The 22,337-nt window shown below is 36.0% G+C and overlaps 1 protein-coding gene across 2 annotated transcripts in view; it reads right to left on the reverse strand.

Moving 5' to 3' along the window:
- The window catches only part of PRKDC (protein kinase, DNA-activated, catalytic subunit), a 183,383-nt gene that overhangs the window by 125,998 nt on the left and 35,048 nt on the right, over positions 1 to 22,337 (reverse strand). For both annotated transcript variants that reach the window (XM_069099902.1, XM_069099901.1), the window contains exons 23-30: positions 21,565 to 21,655; positions 20,499 to 20,662; positions 19,377 to 19,529; positions 16,599 to 16,706; positions 12,251 to 12,477; positions 7,881 to 7,975; positions 5,188 to 5,287; positions 2,875 to 3,008 (exon numbers count right to left, since the gene is read on the reverse strand). In XM_069099902.1, the coding sequence (XP_068956003.1) occupies positions 2,875 to 3,008; positions 5,188 to 5,287; positions 7,881 to 7,975; positions 12,251 to 12,477; positions 16,599 to 16,706; positions 19,377 to 19,529; positions 20,499 to 20,662; positions 21,565 to 21,655 (1,072 nt within the window). The remainder of the gene's footprint in view (positions 1 to 2,874; positions 3,009 to 5,187; positions 5,288 to 7,880; positions 7,976 to 12,250; positions 12,478 to 16,598; positions 16,707 to 19,376; positions 19,530 to 20,498; positions 20,663 to 21,564; positions 21,656 to 22,337) is intronic.

The raw sequence follows: 22,337 nt of genomic DNA on the forward strand, positions 1-22,337 counted from the left end.
TTACTGCACTACCTGAAAGCCATGATAAAAAAAAAAAAGAACCTAGACATCATCTTTCAAGAAATTATCCAGGAAAACTGCCCTGATATTCTAGAACCAGAGGGTAAAATAGAAATTACAAGAATTTACCAATCTCCTCTTGAAAGAGATACTAAAGGAAAACTCATAGAAATATTGTAGCCAAATTCCAGAGTTCCCAGGTAAAGGAGAAAATACTGCAAGCAGCCAGAAAGAAACAATTTGAGTATTGTAGAAATATAATCAGGATAATACAAGACCTTGCAGTTTCTACATTAAGGGATTGCAGGGCTTGGAATATATTCCGGAGGTTAGAGGAGCAAGGATTAAAACCAAGAATTACCTGCACAGCAAAACGGAGCATAATACTTCAGGGGGAGATAAAAATACCAGAGCTGAATAGAAAATCTGACTTTCAAATACAAGAATCAGGAGAAGTATGAAAAAGTAAACAGGAAAGAGAAATCACAACAGACTTATTAAAGTTGAACTGTTTACATTCTCACATGGAAAGATATTTTTAACTCATGAGACCTTTCTCAGTATTAGGGTGGTTGGAGGAAATAAGACAGATAGATGGCAAAGGGTGAGTTGAATACGAAGGGCTGATATCTAAAATTGAGGGGTGAGAGAGGAATATATTGAGAGAAGGAGAAAGGGAAAGATAGAATGGGGCAAATTATCTCACATAAAAGAGGTAAGAAAAAGGTTTCACAATGGAAGGGAAGTAAGGGTAGGTGAAAGGCAGTGAGTGAATCTTACTACCATAGGGTTTGGCTTAAGGAGTGGATAATATACATACTCAACTGGGTATCTTACTCTACAGGAAAGTAAAGGGGGAAGGAGGTAAGACGGCAGGGCGGTGATAGAAGGGAGGGCACATTGGGGGAGGGGGTAGTCAGAAGTAAACACCTTTGAAAAGGAACAGGGTCAAAGGAGAAAATAGAATAAGAGGGGGGTGAGAAAGAATGGAGGGAAATACAGTTAGTCTTTCACAACAAGACTGTTATGGAAGTGTTTTGCATAACTACACATGTATAACTTATATTGAATTGCTTGCCTTCTCAACGAGGGTGGGTAGAGAGGGAAGAAGAGAAAATCTGTACCTCAAAAGTTTTAAAAACAAATGTTAAAAATTGTTTTTACATGCAACTGAGAAATAAGTTATACAGGCAACAGGGTAGAGAAATCTATCTTGCCCTACAAGAAAATAAGGGGGAAAGGTGTGAAGGGAGGGCAATGATAGAAGGGAGGGCAAACTGGGGGGAAGGGGTAATCAGAATGCATATCTTGGGGCGTGGGGGGAGAGATGGGGAGAAAATTTGAAACTCAAAATCTTGTGGAAATGAACGCTGAAAACTAAAAATAAATAAATTTTTTAAAAAAGAAAATGAAGGATGAACAACAACAAAATTTTAAAGTATTATCATCATTGAAATACTAATTTTAACCTTTAATTTCAACAAAGAAATATCTTGTTAATCTCCTGCTATAAGCAAGTGCAAACTATCACCCTTTTACATTTTTAGAGAAAAAAGGGTCATCTGCCTTTATGTAGCAACATCTATTGGCTTGTAACCTCTTTATGATGCCTTTGATAAGGACTTATAAAGACTTTCATGGGGTGGCTAGGTGGGGCAGTGAACAGAGCACCAGCCCTGGAGTCAGTAGGACCTGAGTTCAAATCCGACCTCAGACACTTAACACTTACTAGCCGTGTGGCCTTGGGCAAGTCACTTAACCCCAACTGCCCTGCCCTCACCCCTCCAAAAAGCAAAAAAAAGATAGACTTTCACGAGAACAGTGTGGTATAGTGGAAAAGTTCCTGGATTTGGAGTCTAAGGACCTAGGTGTGTAATAATGTCTCTGCAACTTATAATCTATCACCTTGGAAGGTCAGTGTTACTCCCTGTGATACGAATTTCCTGTCATCAATAAAATTAGTGAGTCAGACTTGAGAGGGGCCCTAAGGTCCCTTCTGGCACTAAATCTATTATCTAAGAACTGCAGGTCTAAATTAACTGGTGGTATTTTTTCTATATCTCAGATGAAACAGGGGACTGATTTGATTCATGAGTTGTAGCTTATCTGTAGTATATATAGCACCCAATGCTAATAGTGAGTGAAGAATAAATTCACTGGTTTCATTAGAAAGCCATTTTTAATAATATAATATAGTGACCTAAGTATTTTCTTGCAAGGATCAGATTAACTTCTTTCTAGTACTTTTATTAAAAGTCTAAGACTTAGGGGCGGCTAGGTGTCACAGTGAGTAGAGCGCCAGCCCTGGAGCCAGGAGGACCTGAGTTTCTGGCCTCAGACACTTAATACACACAAAAAAACTAGCCGTGTGACCTTGGGCAAGTTACTTAATCCCAAATGACCCCCCCCAAAAAAAAAAGTCTAAGACTTTTCAGTGGTAAATATCTAGACATTTAGGGATATATATGTTGAAACAGCAGAGTACAGTAACACTTATTTCACTAACTGTCCATTAAAAATAGTGTGATATTAAATGAATATAATGTTGAATACTGTATGATCAGAGTAGTTTTGCTTTGCAAAGTAAAATTAAATAGACTACAAAAAGTAAAAACAGGTATAAACTAAAAAATTCAATAATAAAGTTATAAAATTCAAAATAATTTCCTTAATATCACCACTTAACAGCAGTCATTTATGCAAATATTTAATCACAACTCCTTTTAGTCAAGAGATTTACTTTAAAAAAAAAATACTGCCACACACTAAATACTACTATGCTACATACCATTCAACTGATATAAAAGCTTTTCTGAAATAAACCTCAACCTCTGTATAAATTAGCATGTTATAACAAAACACTGGTCATTGTACCTGGTAGCAAAGGAACAAATTTATAAAAAAGTTCTATGGATTTGTGTCTGCATTCTGTTTGGGGGCGTCCACATTGTGCCAAAAGCCACTTGACAAGATCCAATAAACATAGTGTTTGAACAGGTGGAAATCCGCTAAAATAACAAGGCAATAATGACAAATTAGTGCACATTACTGACACTACTCATCTCATCATAAGACCCACACAAATATGTTTCAAAACCCAAAAAACACACCACCACCACCATCATTATAACTAACATTTATGTAGTGCTTACTATATGCCAGCAATTATGCTAAGAGCTTTAAAATTAACTATCTCATTTGATCCTCACAACAATCTTGCATGGAAGGTGCTGTTATTATCATCTCCATTTTGCAGATGAGGAAACTGAGGCAAACAAACTAAGGGCCTTGGTCTAAGTACACACAACAAATAAGGGTCTGTGCTGAATTTGAACTCAGATCTTCTCGACTCCAGGCCTAGAGTTCTAATTCAATGAAGCACCTTGTCTCTTCTGACTCCCTTTTGTGTTCTAGCAAAACTAGAACTGGTCACCTAGCTTTTCCTCAATCTTTACTTCATTCTATTTCTCGCTCCACATCTGTGTGCAGCTGGTGCCCCATCCTTACATCTAGCACTTAAAATCTACCTCTGACACAGTCCTTCCTGATGTAATAGTAATGGAATTTAAAGACCCCCCCCTGTATTGGTGTGGTTTTCAGGTTGAGTGTTAAAACCCAGAGCTTGTGAATCCCACTTGAGGGATGGACTTGTTGATGTGAAAAGAGAGGGCTGAACAGGGAGGAGCTGGTGCCATGGATTTAGAGAGGCACAAGCAGAGGAAGAGAGGCAGAAGAATTTTTGAAAGCAGCATTGTGGAGGCAGAGAGAGAGAGAGGATTGCTGAGGGCCAGTTCAAGCTGCCCAGGACTTTTGAGAGCTGCCACCCGGAGCTGCCAAGGACTGAGGAGACATGGCTGTGATGCCAGTCTTTTGTCTGTCTGTTTTGGTGTTGTTTTGCCAGATTTGTCCACTGGTGAAGGACAGTGCTGTTGTTGCAGAGGTCCTGGAACCTTGCCGTTGGTTCAGAAGCCCTGAAGAAGGATTTTCTTGTTGTATGCTTACAGAAATCCTGGAATAGGGTCTTGCTAATGTTTTTGGGGGTCCTAGGACTGTTCTGCAGACAGATAATGAATTAATGAGGACATTGGCAATGTATCTTGTGGCCTTGTTAAGCTCTGTCTCCCCAGGAAGAGAGATTGCTGAGAACTTGCCTCGGGTTAAGATGAAGAAAAGACCTTTCTTTGGGTATTAAATTCTGTACTTAAGCTTGTTGTAACGCAGGGGTAGAAGGCCTTTCCAGTTGTGATCCGGGTGGGAAACTTTTGACTCTTTTGTGCTCTGTGACTGACCAAATGAATGTATTTTGTTTATGATTGGAAACTAATCTCCATTTGAGAAGAGGTTCTTTGGGACTGACTAAATGAATGGCTTCTGAACCAACAGCAAGGTTCCAGAACCTCTGCAACAACAGCACTGTCCTTCACCAGTGAATGAATCTGACAAAACAACATCAAAATAGACAAAGTACCGGTATCACAGCCATGTAGCCATGTCTCCTCAGTCCTTGGCAGCTCTGGGTGGCAGCTCTCAAAAGTCCTGGGCAGGTCGAACTGGCCCTCAGCAATCCTCTCACTCTCTCTGCCTCCACAATGCTGCTTTCAAAAATTCTTCTGCCTCTCTTCCTCTGCTTGTGCCTCTCTAAATCCATGGCACCAGCTCCTCCCAGTTCAGCGCTCTCTTTTCACGTCAACAAGTCCATCCCACAAGTGGGATTCATAAACTCTGGGTTTTAACACTCAACCTGAAAACCAAGCCAATACAGGGGGATCTTTGAATTCCATTACTAGTATACCTGACTCCCCTCAGTGGTTGGTATTTGATTTGGTTTGAATTTATTTACGTGTAAGTTGTACCCTTTCATTAAAATGTGAGCTCCCTGAAGGTAGGCCCTGATATTTGTCTTTATATCATCAGTACATAAGCACCTTTTAAGTACTTAAATCTAAGTTGAATTATTAAGCTACTTCTTTCATTCAGTCAAATTCTATAATTGTTAGTGCTGTGCAATAAGGGGGGGGAATAGGCAAAAAAAAAGAAAGAATGTACTCTCAAAAAGACCAAATAAACTTGAAACCAAGTAATTTACACTACAAATCATGTAATCCTTTACTAGTACTTGTTAGCTGAAAAAGGGCAATTTTATGCTTAAAAAAAAAAGATATAGCAGAAAAACAGAATAGTACCAACCGAGGTAAACGTCGTTTTTTAGGCTTATTTAAGTTGATGTGTTTCTTTTCAATTATGCGCGTCAGGTGGTCAATAGCATCACAACACTGCTGAATTGTACCTGTTCTCAAAAAATAAAAAAGGACTATATTCACAAAAACAATTTCAATAGGAATTTTACTATATTAGAACTGAAATTCTAGTTTGAAGGAACCTCAGAACTCATCTACCTCATTTTATAAATGAAGAAACTGAGTTACAAATAAGTTAACTGAATTAGCCCCAAATCACAGAGGCTACAGATAACAGAGTCAGGAGAGGAACTAAGTCTTCTAATTACAAATCCAACGCTTTCTGCGATACCACTGTCTCCCTATTAATCATCCCATGTTTCATTATTAAAGGGAAAAGGCATCCTTTTCCCATAGATTTGAGTATTTATCAGATCTTAAAATATTTTATATAAATGTATAATCTCTATGTCCATTCTTCAATCCAAGAAAAGCACAAACTGTCAAAAAGGAGCATATTCTACTGCTGGTGAAAATTAAAGGCAAGAGAAACACATTTTGGCTATTTTACATGGACAACACTCCATTTATCTATCAAGTGGAATACTGGTAATATCAAGTGTGCAGAGCTAAGATGCATAAACAATAATAAAAACAACAGTTAGCATTTAAACAGCTCCTTAAGTTTTGCAAGGCACTTTGCAAATATTAGATCATCTGACCCAACAATTCTTTGGTGCTTGTATTATCCTCATTTTATAGACAAGGAAACTGAGGTAGACATAGGTCAAGTAACTTGGCTAGGTAGCAATTGTCTGAAGCCAAATTTTAACTTAATGTCAGATGAGGAGAGACAAAGGCTTCTCAGCAATCACAAAATCTGTGCAGTGTTTTTTAATAACCTCAGGCTAAACTCTACTAACTTAAAATTACATGTACATTTTAAATAATATTATCATCATTAACAAGTTTCACTGTTTTTCCTCATTGATTTGTCCCAAATTAACCTCAAGGAAATAAGCAAGGATGGAGGAAAATGGAAAGAAAAGGCAGATTTAATAGAAGCCCTTCACAACCCTTAGTTGACTTTTTCTGGATGTTATTCAGCTTGCCAATGTACTTCTAAAAATGAGTCTTCCAGTGGCCTGCCTAGACCAGAATATAGTAAGATTATCAAAACCAGGTCTAAGATCTTTTAAGCTTTTTTGGCTACTGTATCCAGCTGCTGCCTTTTACTGAGCTGCAGTTCATTATAACTCCCTGATGTTCACAAACTGCCTTATCTATGAAAATAAATCATTTTATCCCCCAAATTCTAAATAGGAATGAACAGATTCACTCTTTTATACAGTGTTATTTTTTTAACATGCACTATATAAAAGATACTTTCTACCAATTGTTATTTTTTTAATTGAGGTCTCAGTTTATTCCAATAATGTACATTTCGTTGTGTTTCTAAGCATGAACAGAATCTCACTCACCATGACAATCATTATAAACACACGGGAATTTGCTTGAAGCTAACGAAGGGTTCTACTACATTTTGGTCTTAATTAAAAAGTATCCACTTGCCATTTTCCCACAGCAAATATGCTGTTGTTAGCAGCACTGCAGTAGGCCTTGGGCATTTAAGCCTGCTAAGGATTATGATTACATAAAACGTGTATGGAAATTATATAGACATTTTGTTTTTGTCTTTCTTATTCTTCAAGACTTAAAATTAAAGTACAGTACAGACAATATTATCTTAAATTAGATTCAAATACTGACTGTGGCAAATAGATATAAATGTATAAGGGGTCACTGAGGTAATTAGTTATTAAAAACATTCAGACTCATCACAGATACAGATGAAACTGTTAACACACAGAAGGAAAAGCACAAAAATAACACATTAGAAATGGGCTTAATTAAGTATCTAAGTGGATGAACATTCCCCTTTTAGCTATTAGAGCAATCCAGGCATAATAAAAGATAAAGGCAATAGAAAAAAACTTTATGTACAACTCAGAAAAGAAGAACCATAACACTGCACAACTGGAAAGGACTTTAGTATCACTTGGCCAACCCCTTCATTTTGCAGAGAGTTCAGAGAGGCTGCCTTATTTAGCAAATATCATACCGCTTACTATTAAGAGTTTTCTCTTCCATTTGCTATATTTTTTTCCTGATTTTTAAATTGGCCAGCTCCTTGTTTCCCTTCTCTGGAAGAAGGGTCCAGGTTCACTGATTTGATCACATATATTTATTTTGTACCTTGCATGTATGAAGTATTGTGTGAAATACAAGATATAAATATATAAAATATGTGCCCCATGTTACTCTATTGAGATACTGCATATAGGTTAAGTTTTTAGATAACTGAAGCTTTGACAAATTTAAGTACTAATTTTTTTTAACTTTGTCCATAAAAAAAAACAACACTTCCTAAAGTCTGCTCCTGATTAAATAGTGGCTTATCACCAGAAGTTTAACTATCAGGTGAAGATTTCTTTGGGCCAAAACAATGTATTAAAGTGTCTCATAGAGCATACAGGGGCTATACTCTCCATTGTTAGAGGGAATAAAACTAAGTTTCCACTCACAAGCTTAAGACAGTATTTCATTTTTAAAGAGCTACCTTATGTTCTCCTAAAAGATTTTTGTTATACTGAAAATACTCAATATATTATTATAATAGAAAAAAATTTAAACATAACCTACCTAAAGATTTTTCATCTGCATGAGTTAAAGCCAAACTTTCCATATAAATGACTAAAGCTTCAAAGACGAACTGTTCTACAAGGGCCTCCTCTTCTCTGTAAAATAAAAAATTGGAATATAGTAAATAAGAAATATGGAGAGGCCTAAAACCAAAATAATTTTAAAATGCATATTAAACATTAGTAAAATTAAAAGGTACAGTTCTGCAGCTGAAGTATTTCTCCAAAAAGAAAAATTTCAAAATCAGGCCACAAAACTAAGCCCTAATTACAAAAGAATGCATAAAAAAAATAACAAAATAAGCTTAAAAGCTTACAAATTGCATTGACATATGCATTTGATAATAATCTCCCCAACAACCCCAATGAGGAAGGCAGTTCAAACTTAGGCATGAAGATGCTCTTTTTTGATTTAACACATGTCTGTACTTCTCAGCCATTTAGTATCATGGAGTGTACATATACCTCAAAATCAAGGAAGGACATTTGTTTCAGAGAAGAATTCTGGAGTTACTAGAAGGACTATAAAATTTTCCAAAGGCACACACTTGTATTCAACCCTTATCCCAGGGTCACTCTCCTTCTGTAGTCTTTCTTCAAGAAAAATGTGCTGATGTGTCAGCCTCACAGATTGCCAATCAAACTCCATGTATCAGAAGTTACACAGCTGACATTCTGAGATCTTCCTGTGTCACAAAACTGTGCACTCTTCTGCATTATAATGGACCTTCTTTGAAAGCTCTGTCACCCACAAACAGAAGCTGATAAAAGATAAAGTAAATTCAATTTCCAATTGTAATCTTAGCTTGATCTTCTCAATGTCAGGAACACTTTGGGTGAGGAGCACATCTCCTTAATTTATGTCTTCCTTAACTATTTATGATGAGAGGATCACTGAAGAAAATTATCATAATCAAATGATTACAGTATCTCTCAGGTAACTGCTATCCAATTTTAACATAAATAGGAGACACCTGATTGGAGAACCTTTACAGTAACACTTTGCTCTATAGAATTAAATGTTTTTTTTTTTAATAATCAAGAAATAAAAGACAGAGTAAGATCTCTGCACTTTTCAATCAATAATGACTACAAATATCTGGCTCACTATAGAATATTATCTGTAAAAGTATTCTGTTCCCTTTTCACGTCTTCTGTAAGAAGACCTTCAATCTTCCTACAGTGATGCTATGTATCTGAATGCCAATCTCTGAGGAATTAAAGTGGAAGATGACCCAAAGTGTAATGGCGATATGCACAGCCACTATGCATCATTAAAGATATTATTAAAGGGCTGTATAACAAGAAAAGAAAGTGAGGCAGTCTCACACAGAGAATGGTCTCCATTGGTACCCATAGAATAATGGTGAGACTGAGAAGGACCACACAGGTTGGGAGAGCACTCTACTGGGAATTCAAGTAAGCACATAAACAAGAGTTACATAGGATGAATAGTGGATTCATTGTGATCTCTCCTGACAAGAACAAAGTTATCCATCAAAAAAATAAAGAAAACCAAGGTAGAAATCTCAAAAGACAAGATAAAAATGAGCATAAAATTTAAAATATTAGATAATATATTAAGAAAAAATAAACCTCATTTAATAAAATTTGTGAGGTTTGAAAAATATAAGTTACCACTCTAAAACAAGTAAAAGCAAGCATTTTGGCTAAGGACTCTAATACAAGATTTCTGAAATCCCTTGACATTATTTGCTGATTTTCATTATAACTTGGCTGTAAAGGTCAAGAGGGAATTACTGATCCCACCTTTTTAAAAAAATCCTAGTCTACTTCAAGGTCATCAGCAAGAACAGGCAGACCAACAGTAGAAAGCACTTTCTGAATTACAAACTCCTACAATGTCTGGCACAGTGCGGCATCTGCTACATAAAACTACAAATAGTACCTGTCTAATGTACGTCTTCCCCACAACTTTCTTTCTTCCTTCTCAGGAGGGCAGTATTTTCATTTTTTTGTATTCCCTGTACTTAGCATAATATACGCCTGGCATATTGAAGTTACTTTTTTTTTTGTTGCTTTTTTGAAGGAGGGGAAGGTAGGGCAATTGGGGTTAAGTGACTTGCCCAAGGTCACATGGCTAGTTTTTTGTGTGTGTGTTAAGCGTCTAAGGCCGCATTTGAACTCAGATCCTCCTGACTCCAGGGCTGGTGCTCTACTCACTGTGCAACCTAGCTGCCCCATACTGAAGTTACTTAATAGGTTGAAAGCACTTGTTGATTGGCTAACTGACATTATGGTCTCTCCATTTTGACAGCTCAACTAGTTCTACTTCAGGTAATCTCTTATTCCTAATTATGTCTTTAAATCTCTTCCTCTCCCCTTTTTTTAAATCTAAACGAAATTTTTAAAAAATATTTTGTTTTAATCAGTCAACATGTGCTTTCTCACCCTCTCATTACAATCCTCCTCCTTCCAAAATTGAGAACACAAGAAAAATAAAACCCATTACAAACATGTAGAGTTAATCAAAAGAAATTTTCACTTTAGCCAGGTTTAAAAAATTTTTATTTCATTCTGTACTGAGTCCTTTATCTCTATCAGAACTGGATAACATGTTAGATCATTAAACTCCTAGATTCCTGATTGGTCATTACACTGACACAAGTTCAGCACAATAGTATTTCACCACATTTATATACCACAATTTGTTCATCAATTCTCTAATTCTGGGCACCCCTTCAGATTCTCATTCTTTGCCACTTCAAAGAGAGCTATAAACTTTTTATACATCCTTCCCTAAATTTACCTTCCCTTTAATTCCTTCTTTTCCCTTCTCCCCTTTCCCTCCTATTTCCCTATTGAAATGTATTTCTGTACCCAACTCTGTGTATGTGTGTGTGTGTTTTCTTCCTTCTACCTAGGTTCAGATGAATCTGAGAGGGAGATTTAAGTGTCAGCGGCTCCCCACCATGTATATATAGCTCCCCTCTTTGTATATATAAATGTCTGCTTGTATACCCCAATTATGTGAGATAATTATCCCTAACCTTCCTTTTCCATCCCCCTCAATGTATATCTTTACCACTTCTTGTTCTTAAGACCATCAGGATTAGACTCTCTATATGAGCCTTGATGACAGGCTTCAGAAAGAACACATCTAACATTTTCCCATAACTGAATTTAAGTAGTTTATCCTTATTTAATTCTTTATCACTGTTCTTTCATTCACCTTTCTCTTCACTCCTGTGTTTGAACTCCAAAGTTTATTTACAACTCTGGTTTTTTATTTTATTAGGAATACTTGCAAGTCCTGTATTTCATTAAAGTTCCATTTCTTCCCCCTGTACTCCATTTTGCTGGGTAAGTTATTGTTGGTTATAAGCCCACAGACTATGTATTCTGGAACATTACTACATCCCAACTTCTCTACTTCATTATAGTGGTGGCTGTTAAGTCACATGTAATCCTGACTGGCTCCTCAGGATTTTAATTCCTTCTTTCTGGCTGCTTGGAGTCTTTTTCTTTGACTGGAAATATCTGGATTTTGGCTATGTTACTAAGATTTTCATTTGGCGGATTCTTTCATGAGATGACTGAGAGAATCTTTCCATTTTCACTTTGTCCTCTGTTTTCAGTAGATCTGGACAGATGTCTTTTTAAAGATTTTTTGAAATACATCTAGGTTCTTTTTTGGTCATAACATTCACACAGTTCAGTGATTTTCAAATTTTTTCTCCTCAATCTGTTTTGCAGGTCAGTTGTTTGTGCTACGAGATACCATATACTTTCTTCTATTTTTCAGCCTTTTGAGTTTGTTTTAATATTCCTTGTTGTTTCATGGAGTCACTGATTTCTCTTTGGTCCATTTAAGTTTTCAAGGAGTTTGTTGCTTTGGCAAGATTCTGTACTTCTTGTGCCAAGTTGCTAACTCTTTTTTTTTTTTAAAGCAATTGGGGTTAAGTAACTTGCTCAAGGTTACATGGCCAGTTATTTTTTGTGTGGGAGCCAAGTATCTGAGGCCGGAACCGATCCCGGGTCTCTTGACGCCAGGGACGGTGCTCTTACTCCCTGCGCCACCTAGCTGCCCCAATGTCAGACTTTTTAAATGTGTTCGTTACTTCTTCTGAAACTTTTTTTCCTTTTTTATTCTTTATTAAACCTGTTGGTTTCTCTAGGGGAGGGAGATTCATAAGGAAATATAGACGTAAAGACAAGAAATATCAGTATTTTTTTACGTATCTGTATAATACAGTCACACATAATGCATAATAGGAGTCAAGAATGTATAATACTGTCAAATAGTCAAACATATGTTCCCTGATCAAGAGTAATTTACTGATCCCAAATCACACTTTGAGTAATTATTTAAATAGAAAAAAAGATAATGTTCAGTTTTTGTTGACTTACCTAAATTCTCTATAGATATTGTTAAAAGCAAGTGCAGCTCCTAGTCTCTTGAAAGCATTGGGGTGAAGTGCAAAGCTGTACAGACGCTTAAAGAGTGATTTAGTGTTCACAGGACTTTTCTCTTGTTGCTGAGGTGTTGTCTGCTTAATGGACCATTTTAAGAACTCTCTAACACACTGACCACAAAAATCTCGCAAGGTACTGTCAACAGGATCCACTATGCCATCCTAAAACAAGAGGTAAATTATTTCGCTGGTAAATTTTTATTTCTATGTCATAAGATCACTATTTTAGTATTAGAAGCAACTTTAGAAATTCCTTATTTTACAGATGAGTGAACTGAGGCCAAGAAAAGAGTGACTCTTGCTTAGGGTCACAAAGCTAATAAGCATATAAGTCAGGAGTTAACCTGAGGTGTTCTTGACTCCAAATTAACTGTTCTATCCATTACACTATGCTACTTCATATATACGGCTATTATAAAAACTCTGCTTGCCAGAAAAGAATGAAGCTAAATAATTATTCATACATAATTTTTTGCATAAACAAAAGCAATGTAGTTAAAAATTTTTTGAGGCACAGAAATATGAAAAAAAATCTTCCTGATAAAGGTTTCATTTTTAATATATATACAGAACTTATTCAACATTCTATTAAGAGCCATTCCCAAGTAATATATGGTCAGAGGATATATACAAGCAGCTTTCATTATAAGAAATCCAGGCTATATGAAAAAAATGCTCTAAATCACTAATTATTAGAAATATGCAAATTACTATAACTCTGAAATTCTAAATCAAACCCAACAGATTTGCAAAGTAGACAAAAAAGGAAAATGAAAAATGCTAGTGAAGCTGTAGGAAAACAGGTAAATTAATACTGCTGGTAGAGATGTGAAATGATTCGATCATTCTGAAAAGGAACTGGAACTGTGCCCCAAAAGTTATCAAACTGAGCAAACATACTCTTAGATCCAGTGAAACCACTAATAGGTCTATATCCCAAAGAGATAAAAAGAAATCTATAAGAGAACAGGTAAAGATCTAATACCTTTCCTGTATTTAAAATAGCTGAGGAAAATAATCTTAAATGTGTTTCTACAGAAAAAGACACCGTTTAGAAGTATTCCAAAGCTGACACACCAAGACAAATAATTAGAATAACTGTGTAAAAATAAAGTACCTTTATTATACAAAAAGGAGGAATAACACTACCTAAAAGAAATAATTACCTTAATAGACCAAAAATAAAATAAATCATGACATTAAAAGTAGGCTGCCATAGAGTACCGACCCTGGAGTCAGGAGGACTTGAGTTCTAATCCAGCCTCATATACTTAACATTTACTAGCCATGTGACCTTGGGCAAGTCACTTAACCCCAACTGCCCTGCCTTCCCCCTCCAAAAAAAAAAAAGAAAAAAGTAGGCTGCCTCTTTGATCATGCAATGCCCACAGCTTAAATTAACTTCTCAAAAATCAAGAAAATGCCAAAGGAATATGGAAGCTAGAGGACTTCTGGTGAGATGGAAAAGGAGCTCCAAATGAATGCAGCTCTCTCTACCTCCAATTCAAAAGCAGTAATAAATATATCAAATGAAACAAAAGACCAAAAAAATTAGAAATAAAATAAATTCCATCTTGGCAATTCCCAAAAAAATTTTAGAGGGGCACCTAGATGGCACAGTGATAACACACCAGCCCTGAAGTCAGGAGGACCTGAGTTCAAGTCCAGGCTCAGACACTTGACACTGGCTGTGTGACCTTGGGCAAGTCACTTAACCCCAATTGCCTTACCTCCCCCCTCCAAAGAAAAAACTTTTTTTTTAGAGAAATATCAAAGGCTGCACATTTGGCTCTGTAACCCTTCTGCTCATTACCCATACCTATCCTTAGCACACTAAGGGCTCCTCATATTGTTTTTCTATAAATGCAACAAAACTGTTATACTTTAAGTCAGGCATGGGGAACCAGTGGGCTTCATGGCATCCATGCAATATCAATTGATCTAAAGGAGACTCTCCCTCCTCCTCCTTCTATCCTGATAAGATGAAGTGGGCACTGCACTTATTTTCTTTGCATCCTTCGAGCCTGGCACACAGTTTGTGCTTAATCAATACTTACTCACTGACTCCTGACAGTAGAAAATGTGAAGGGGCTGCAGTCTGCACTGTGGGAAGGAGTACCCACATCAATTAGATAGCTCCATCGACGTACACTAGCTTTTGTAATTTTTAAAAATCTAGGATCCCAAGTAACAAGATTTGGAACTAGAAGGAAGCTTAGATCATCTAGTTCATTTTACAGATGAGAAAACTGAGGCTCACAAAGTCAAACTCACTGACCAAATTTACACAAGCAATAAACAGAACTTGGGTGTTATAAACTCAAGGCCAGTACTTTTACTATTTCAAGGACTACTCTTCTAAAAAGGAGCATGAAATAATGACAGTAAGAGCCAGAGCAACAGAAAAAGTACGTGAATGCACAACGAACTCCAATCTCGGAAGCATCTTTCAATTCCCACCCCTGACACATATGGTCTAGGTGATCTTTAACTTATCATCTTAATGTCTAGTCATTCTCTGAGATGATAAAGAGCTGGCAGGGTGGAGACCTGAACTGATAGAAGGCTTTTCATCCAGGAACTCCCTAGTCTAGTGAAATTATAGGTCCTGTCCCTATCTCTAATATTCATTCCCTACTCCTTCCTTTCCCTGTCCTCTCCATTCTCCTCTTCCTCTTTTTCTCTTCTTCTGTCCTTTTCTCTCTTCCCTCCCTTTCTCTGTCTTTCCTTTCCTCACTTTCCATCCCTCCCTTTTTCTCCACATCACACACACACACACACACACACACACACACACACACACACACTCTCTCTCTCTCTCTCTCTCTCTCTCTCAAAGGTATAAAAGTTGCTTTGGAATTGTCTAGTAGTGTCTGCAAGCAGCACCAAGAAACTGAAAGAATCATGGGCTTATCCAACCTGAGGATTAAATGGTCTTATTAAAATGAATTATTAAAAAGAACTGTATATGTTGACCAAATAATTAACAAGCATTTATTAAGCATCAATCATGCACCAGCATACAAAGACAAAAGTGAAGCCATCATTGCCTTCAAGAAATTCAGTGTCTCAAAGGAAAAAGCATCTTTGTGTGTACGTGTGTATGGATACACACTGGGAAGCGGTGCATGAGTGGAGCTTAGAAGAAAGGCAAGCATTCTGTAGCATTTACTCCCAGGATCTCTAAGGTCTTATTCACTGACTTCCAGGCTCATTCCACTGAAACTGTTCTTACCAATGACGAGTGATAACAGTTCTGTGCAGCACAGTATCACAGGCCCTTGGCAGCTATGACATGGATGTGGATGATGGACTGGAGAGGGAGAAGCCTGGGGGAAAGTTTCTTGCTCAGACTCCCACATCATTTCTTGGCCATTCCCAAACCATGCCTCCTTGCAGCCATCATCCTCATGCCCCTCCAACCAAAATCATGGACTCTGCCTGGAGATCCTGGTAAATGTCCACCTTATCTTGTCCAGAACCAGACCACTTCCCCACCATGCAAGCACCCTCCTCTCCTCTTTCTTTCTAGTTCCTTTTATTTATTGTTTTTCCCCAAGCTCCTTGAGGGCAGGGGCTGTCTTATGCTTATATTTTTAACTTTAACACAAAGTCTTACACACAGTAAATATTTTAAAAATGCTTTTATCATTCATCCTTTCATACAGACCAATTAGGAGGCTACTGCTAGTCCAATCAAAAGGCGAGAAGGGCCTGAAAAAGGTGGTGGCAGTGTGAGCAGAGAGAAAGCGACAGACAGATAAGGGAGGCTGTGGACCTAGAGTCAATAAGATTGGACAACTGAACTGAGAGGGTATTTCTTGGATGGTGAAGAATTGAGGACAATTCCCAAGGTGCAGACCTTGGTTACTGGAAGAACAGAAGTAGAGAAGTTAGGTAAAATAGTAGGTTTGGAGGAGAGATAATTAGTACCATTTTGACATGCTGAGGCTTTGTTTTTTTTCTAAGAAAAGTCAACAGTTTTAAATTATCTTTTGACTTGACCTGGGTTAAGCCTTAACTGACTTGTAAATATTTTCTTACCACACTGGAAATTTTAACTTTAAATTTTACAAACAAGGCATTCTGACTCATCAAAATATATTTTTAATGCCTTAAACACAATAAAATATTTTAAAATCCATATGACCTAATTAGAAATCAGTAAGAAAAAGAAATTATTTTGGTCTCTTTAACAGTCTAAAGACTAAAAACTGTTAAAAGACTAAATATACAGTCTATGCTATTGGCCAAAAGAAGCAGAGAAATCAATCACCACCTACCAGAATGGTTTCTAGTAATGTCACTGTATCCTGACTTTCAAATTTCTTGTTGTTGGTGAACCAATGAATCATTTGCATGACAAGTGGTTCATACAGCTGCCTTGTCACCTAGGTCATAACAGAATAAACATTCATTAGATATACCTTTATCTCATTCTTTTCAAATAATTTTGCCTTGGAAATAGCTATACTTGCCATTTCCAAATAGGTCAGACTATCATCACAGACATATATCATCACAGCAATATGCAGTTCAGAAATCATACAATTATAACATTTTAGAATTCATTTCATCCAACTCTTAACTGAAGCACAAAGCCCTTCGACAACATTCTTGAAAAGACATACAGCCTCTATTTAAAGACCTATAGTGACAGGAAGCTCACTATCATAAAAGGCAAGTTACTCCAGTTTTAGACATTTCTCATTTTCACAATGTTGTCATTTAAACAGTTAGAGTAGAAGGGGTAATTTCCACCCCTCTATAATCCTACCCAGCAGCTCTAGTTCTGCTCTAAAAAATCTAAGTGAATAAATCCAGTTCCACACGAACATGCTACTTGAAGACAGCCTTCATGCTCCCAAGTCTTTTAGTCTAATTGCTTCAACATTCCCTCAAATGGCAGAATGTTCTGCCCCTTAACATCCTCATCGCACTACCCTGGACACATACCAGTTTGTCAGTGTCCCCCAAAATGTTATATGCAGAATGACATTATACTTTTACTAATGCAGCTTAACTACTACAACTTTTTTGGTAGCTACATCACTAAGGTTGTAATGTAGCAAAAACCACCCTCTTTTACACAATAATTACAACTTGGCCATACCACAATGCACTCTGTACTTATTCTATTAATTTTCTGAACCTGAGTACAGGATCAGATCTTTACTGCTATTTAAGTGAACTTCATTAAGGTTCACTCCCTTGTTTTTGCCTGTCAACATCTTTTTGGATCTTGATTCTCACATTCAAGAAGTTAATTATCCCCCCCTACTGCAAATTTGATGAGTGTGATGTCTACAACTTTACCTAAGTCACTCAGTTTTTAAAAAATTAACAATATATGATCAAGAACAGCAAACTATGTGGATTAGTTGAAGACATAACTTTCAACCAATTAGAATAGTTTCCTCCAGGATGAAGGACATCCAAGAATCCACTCAGTCCATGGGAAACAACATTCACTGGGTATGACCATCTACATTCTACTTAATTACATTCTATTGCCCAGCCTGTATTTTTCCCATCCTGTTCCATTATAAAATCATCAGAGACTTTGTCAAATGCCCTGGCAAAATTCAGTCATATTTACAGTATTTCCCTGATCTGCCAGGCCAGCAAAAGTATCAAAACGACAAAGTCGGTCAGGCATGATTTGTTCCTAGTAAATCTAGGGGTCACTCCTTCCATTTATAAGTACTCACAAAACAATCAAATTTGATAATGTCTTAGAATTCGGATGGAAATCAATGTCAAACTGAGTTACAGTTCCAAGAATCTACCTTTCCCTCCTTGTGAAAACTGGGACGTTATTTACACATTTCTAGTTTTCTAGGATAGTCACAAATATTTTTTTGCAATTCCTTAAAGATCACAGACCAGTTTAATAAATTGCATCTCATTAGTTTTGCAGTAAGCTGGGGTATCATGTGCTCAGGCAAGAATTTTGAAATCATTTAGAGCAACTAAGTGATCACTTACTATCCCCTCAAGATACAGGTTTCAACTTTCTCTGGGATATGTTTCTTCTTTCAGTCATATATTGAAAAGATGGAAACAAAAGAGAAGTTGAGTTTTTTTCTGTCAACCAAAAATATTACATGATTCTCCCTGAGAAATATTTCTTTCTTGTTCTTTTTAATGCTGAAAACGTATTATGCTGTCCTTTGCATTTTTCACGAGCCTCAGTTCAATCTTAAATTTAGCCTTCCTGATTATAAGTTTACAGGTCTGTATAAATCTTTTATATACTGCCCCGTTTATTACTCCCCTTCAAACTTTTATATGTCTCCTTTCAAAATCTGAACTCTAGAGATTAAGCTTCTATAGTTAACTACATGAATCTTTTTTACGTTCTCATCAAGATTGTTCAAAAATGTATCTGAAACCTTCCTTCTTGAGCTACCTTCCCTTTGAGAATTTCAGGCAATGATATATTATAATTTCCCTGAACTTTTCCATTCAAACTGTGGAAAATTTAAGTGTTAGCTCCTGAAGCAATTTTTAACAGAGAAATAAATTTACCTAAAGATTACCCGTCATTTTTCTTTCTCTGGTTCAGTGCTACACTGAATAGGAATCTCCCTACTTATTCTTTTCTCCTTCCTTTAAAACCCAGAAGGAGAAATTTGCATAATAAAATTTACTGTGGCTCATACTGAAGCTGCCTATGCTCATACTTTAAGGTGATTACTGGTCACAAAAGGTAAGTATCTCTACTACATTCTAACATAACCTGCCAAAAAAAAAATCTCAAATATTGCTTCTATGCTTGTAAAAAGAAGAAAAGAGAAAGTCTATTTTCAACGACTTATTTTTTTCTTCCAAAGATGATTACCAGTACTCTTTAAAAGGTCTACTCTTACATTCTGGGCATTTATCTTAGTCTCATTTCAAAAACCCAGTGAATTTTAACATTCAAAAATAGATAAAAAAAAAACAGAACTTTTCATTATTTTAGTTTACATGAATAAATTAGACATGAAGACATCACTTTGTTCATATGTCAAGGTATTTAGTTTCATACTACAATTTAGAATAATTAATCCGTTTACCTGATCTACATCACAGGCAAGTCGAAGTAGCACAGGAAACGTTTTCTTATATAGCTGATGCATGGGTGGGGAACCCAGCTTTCCTTCAGGTATTTGAGATGCTTTTCCCAACATAAACATAACCATGCTATGTAAGAGTTCACAGGCTGCAATCTAATATAAGCAAAACTGTTATCAAAATCACATATACCAGCACTAGGTCAAAAGAAAAATGTTCAGCATTTTGTAAAAACAGGGTTTAAAATAAAACCAAAATAAAATCAAATAAAACCAAAATTTTAAAAAGGCAACAGATGAGTACTATATGGCTCTAATAGAAATTAATTTGAGGACATACTTTGTGAAAATATAGAACTTCTCCCTTTGTTTACTTCAACTATTTTTCTGCCCAAAGAGCAAAATATCTAAATTTAAAACCTTTAAAAAAGACAAAGACATTAATTTCATTTTTAGTGTATCAAAGAATTATATAAACTACACTTATGGTTAATAAGTGTTAAGATATTCCTTGTTCATAAGAAACACCATCTAATTTGAGCAGATTAGAGTATGTATTTATTTTTGGTTACTAAGGGAATCATGTTAGAGAGATATAACATAGCCAGGACAATTAATAATTGTCTCTATGTCCTTACATGCTACATTTCTACCATAAAGGGTTTTTGATATAGTCATATCAAAGGATCTGTGATCTCACTGACATGAAAATTCCCTTCAATTACAAAAGTTACAACTCACCCATAACTATCCAACTTAATGTAAATTTTATCCATTTCCTCCCATAAATTGCAAGAGATAGAACAACCAATATGGTGGGAGGACCCCCACTCACTATAAATACAACCAAAAGACAAAATTTCTCTTATTTGCCAGCCACTTTTCTTGCATGCTTTCCCTTTCAACTGTCATTACAATTTGATTTTTATTATCACTCTGGAGAGGTGAATTAATGTTTTTAGACACTTGCATGACTTTAAAAAGGAATTATTATAATGGAGTAGCTGATAGACTGCCCTTCCTAAATGCTTGCTTGTAACTCTTAAGAAAAAGTCTTTTAAAGATGATAGTCGTTAAAATTTCACTTAAAATGATATATCATTGAAACAAAAAAAATGAAAATACTTTAGTTTGTCTGTCACTAGATGAAAGAGCCAGTTCTGTGACCCGAGGCAAAAATACATCCAAATATATTACAGGCTTCATTTCTGCAAATGGTACTGCAAAGCTTAGTTTCTTCTCTGAATCCCATGCCAAACACTTCTTCATAATTTCATCTGAGGAAGCAGCTATTAAAAAATTAAAGAAAAATATTTTATATTCATCTTTCTAATACTGAAAAAGTATTACACAATTAGAAAATTTAAAAGGAGCATATGGAAAGGAGCTTGAATAATATGAAAAGGGTAGTATACAATTATTTTGTAGGAAAAATGGTCTAAAATTTAATTTTACATTGGGATCTAAAAACTGTTTCTGATATTATTATTTCAAGGTGGCAAATTCACCTCAATAAGATTTGTTAAGACTCAATATTGCTGGCAGCTTACTATACTTTAAAAATAAGAGCTGGAATAGTTTGGGAAAAGAACAATTTTTTTAAACTTTTTTTTTTTTAAAGCAATTGGGGTTAAGTAACTTGTTCAAGGTTACAGGCCAGTTATTTCTGGGTGTGTTGCTAAGTATCTGAGCCTGGATTCGATCCCAGGTCATCTGGACTCTGGGGCTGGTGCTCTTACTCACTGAGCCACCTGGCCACCCCTTTAACTTTCAAAATAATTATTAAATACCATATATAACTATGAAATTCAAATTTTTAAAAGAGATGCTTATTTATTAAATGAACATAGTAATCCCTACCAAAAATTAAACAATGATTTCCTCAAATGTCAAGGAGAGATTAAAAGGCAAATTGAATTTCTTGAATTACCAGAATCAGTAAAGAAATCAGAGTGAAATGATTTCATTTGATTTTGTGTAAAACAAAAACTAGGAAGGACATATGACAGAATCATCCTAAAAATCACTGATATAATTTGTTATATAATATCTTTCATGCAAGCCAATCAAAGCATTTAATAAACTAACAGCCATAATTCTGTTTAGGAGTATGTCAAATGTATGTAGTACAAACACATTTAGAAGAATTCTTTGAAATTAAATACACCTGGAAGCAACTTAACAGGTTTACCTGTAACAAGATTCCTATTTATTTGTCCTCCCAGAGATCCAAGCACTCGAATCACTCGGGCTCTCACAGCTTCCAAGGACATCTCTTCATCCTTTCATGTTTACACAAAGATTAGTAAAGGCAATTTTGTGACCATTTAAAAATCAAGATCATTTCAATTAGGGACATGCCTTTTAAAAGAGAAAGAAAGTCATTTTTCTAATAGTACTACTTTTACTAGACATATAATTTATATGTAGTATCTTGGCATAGAAGACACAATACTATTTGAGATGCATTGCAAAAATTAGCTTCTAGATGCCTAGGACCAATGTACCCTTCAATATGAAAGCTTCATGTTCAATTTTCAGGCATCATAGGTGGGATATCTCCACAGAAATAGATTAATAGCTGCCAAATTAAAAACAAGATCAACGCATTTCATTCTGTAGAATGTAAACTCCTTGAGGGCAAAGATTTTTTTTCCCTTTGTATCCTCTGCTCCTAGCACAGTGTCTGGCACATTATAGGGATGGTATAAATGTTTGTAACATGAATGAACATAAAAAAAAAGTTTACAGAATGGCTCTTAGTCATGTAAGAAGTCTGCAAATTTATCTTAGTGGTTGCCATTTTCTAGTACTAGGCTTTATGTGCTGGGCTCTCCTTCCCAGCTCCAGCCTTGTCTTATCTTATTCCCGCTCTTCGGATGTCTCCGGCTTCTTGTCTCCAAGAAGAACTCACCCCCACAGAACACCCAAGGACACGGAGGTTGCCAAGCGAGGCTGCTCTTT

This window comes from Petaurus breviceps, unplaced genomic scaffold (assembly GCF_028583685.1).
Source record: "Petaurus breviceps papuanus isolate PSGF00001 unplaced genomic scaffold, PetGlider_PUasm1.0 38, whole genome shotgun sequence".
Lineage (NCBI taxonomy): Eukaryota > Metazoa > Chordata > Mammalia > Diprotodontia > Petauridae > Petaurus > Petaurus breviceps.